At 43.7% G+C, this 2,151-nt stretch overlaps 1 protein-coding gene across 1 annotated transcript in view; it reads right to left on the minus strand.

The window, feature by feature from the left end:
* Knl1 (kinetochore scaffold 1) overlaps positions 1 to 2,151 on the minus strand; it is a 68,275-nt gene that overhangs the window by 65,391 nt on the left and 733 nt on the right. Inside the window, 7 exon segments of the mRNA XM_023712641.1 lie at positions 634 to 859; positions 862 to 1,062; positions 1,196 to 1,245; positions 1,247 to 1,367; positions 1,370 to 1,430; positions 1,432 to 1,663; positions 1,707 to 1,940. Coding sequence (XP_023568409.1) covers positions 634 to 859; positions 862 to 1,062; positions 1,196 to 1,245; positions 1,247 to 1,367; positions 1,370 to 1,430; positions 1,432 to 1,663; positions 1,707 to 1,940 — 1,125 coding nt within the window.

The raw sequence follows: 2,151 nt of genomic DNA on the forward strand, positions 1-2,151 counted from the left end.
TAAAATCTAATTTAAAAAAAAGACACATAACACACGTCATTATAATAGTTGCATACCACAGAAAGAAGGTAGGAGAGGGGACATAATATAAAACTGGTTGAAACTTTTGTGTTTTGTTAAAACTTGACAACCGGGGGCCGGGGGGGTGGGGGGATGACATGACAACCAAGAGATACCATACCAACCAATCTGAGCAGCAGTTTCCAATTATTCACAAATAAAACCATCACAATTTAAAGTAAAATTCTTACCTATTTCACAATTTAGCAGTTTCATCAGAGGAATTGAGTCCCAAAGATACTAATTTTGAGCTGTGCACAGTTCTGAGGCTTTGGGGTGACACTGTGAACATGTCTAGAAGCCCCAACAAGTTGGCAGCTTCTATACTGACAAACACCTTGTACTGCTAAGTCACGTGCCAAGCCCAAACGTCCTACTCATCGTGGCCATCTGGACAGGTGTCTGAATGATGAGCAAGGGGCTCTTTACTCAGATTGGACTGACAGACACACAGCAGAGATCTCTGGCTATTTTCAGTCGCTTATTTGTATCAAAATGCTAGCATAGTGTCTCAGTATCCACTGTGATTGGTGTGCAACAGCTGGTAGGTTTAAGTACAAACTATCACAGTACACTGTCTCCTTTATATGTACAATTTGGTCAAACCTATGAGGATTGGGTTCATTTTTCTTGTCTCTCGAATGGCAGATCATGCAATGCCTCCCACCCACACCATTTGTGCAAGATGCAGACATGCTTTGAAAAGCTAATCTGTTAAAAATGTCATCATCTTCTCCTCCCCAGCCTCAATAATTATTAGGAAATCCATTCATAATAAGAAACTATCATTTACTCAGCAGACACCTCCAAAACACTGAACATAAGGTAGGCTAAATACAAACTTGTCCATTCAGACAGAAATATGTGGCTGTGAAAAACATTTGTAGATCATGATTGGGATGAAGGCCACATTAATGAATACAAAGCACTTGTAGTCAGAGTTCTTTAAGATTTCTTGAAAGCCAATGCTACTGGGCAGGCATGGTGGCACAGGCCTGTAATCTGAGCACTTGAAAGGCTAAAGTAGGAAGATTGTTTTGAGTTTGAAACCAGCCTAGACTGCAAAGTGAGCTCAAGGTCAGCCTGAACTACATAGTGAGACCCTGTCTCAAAAAGAATTTTAAAAAGCCAAAACTGAGAAACTTAACATGATTAAACATACTGACTCCAGCCTGGTTGATAACAGATACCATAGTCCACCTGCTGGCACTGCAGAATTATGTGCAAATAATACAGCCAGTATTTGAGGTGCTCCTGCCTGTTACAGAATAGAATAATGATGGCCACCTTGTGAAGACAGATGCATCCTTGGGGGTATAATACTCACCCATCTTTATCTCTGGATTCTGCTTTGCCAAAAACTCCAGATCCCACAAGAAGGTTAAATTTGATCAGCATGGGCCCAACAAGCAATGGGGACTTCTTGGGAAAAGCAAGCAGTGACAGTGCTGTGGTGGGGGACACTGGGACAGAAGTCAAGTTGTTCATGAGGCTGGGGTTAAAATCCACACCAGAACTGGAGTCAAGATCTAGGAAAGGCTGGGCAGAGACATCCAAAGGAGGTGGTACATGGGCTACTCCAGTCTGGGACTCCCCGGGGGATAGGGGGCTTGCCCATTGGTGGCAACAGCTACTCCCAGCTGGGGCTCCCCAGTGGGGCTTGCCCATTGGTGGCAACATCTAGCACAGGCATGTGGACTCTGATCAGCCTGGGCAGGTGGCTCAGGTTGAGACCAGCCAAATAGTAGACAAGAGTGATACGGAAATCCAGTGCGCAAGTGGCACAAGCAGGTTGCAGGCAGGCAAAGGGCAACATGGCATTGCCACTCAGAAGCAGCTCCCAAGACCTCACCTTCCCATCATTTTGAGAGAGAGGTGAGCTGTAGGCAGGGCCACCAAAAGAAAAAAATTTTAAGCTTCTGAAGTAAAATTTTTGTTGATTTTCCAAAACAGGATATCACTCTGTGGCTCAGGCTAGCCTCGAACTTGCAGAGATCATCCTGCTTCAGCTTCCTGAGTACTGGGATCACAGGCATGCATTACTACACTTGGGTTAGGAATAAACTTTTTAAATATAATTTTTTTTTTTTT

Source organism: Octodon degus, unplaced genomic scaffold (genome assembly GCF_000260255.1).
Source record: "Octodon degus isolate 3935 unplaced genomic scaffold, OctDeg1.0 scaffold00002, whole genome shotgun sequence".
In the NCBI taxonomy this organism is placed as follows: Eukaryota; Metazoa; Chordata; class Mammalia; order Rodentia; family Octodontidae; genus Octodon; species Octodon degus.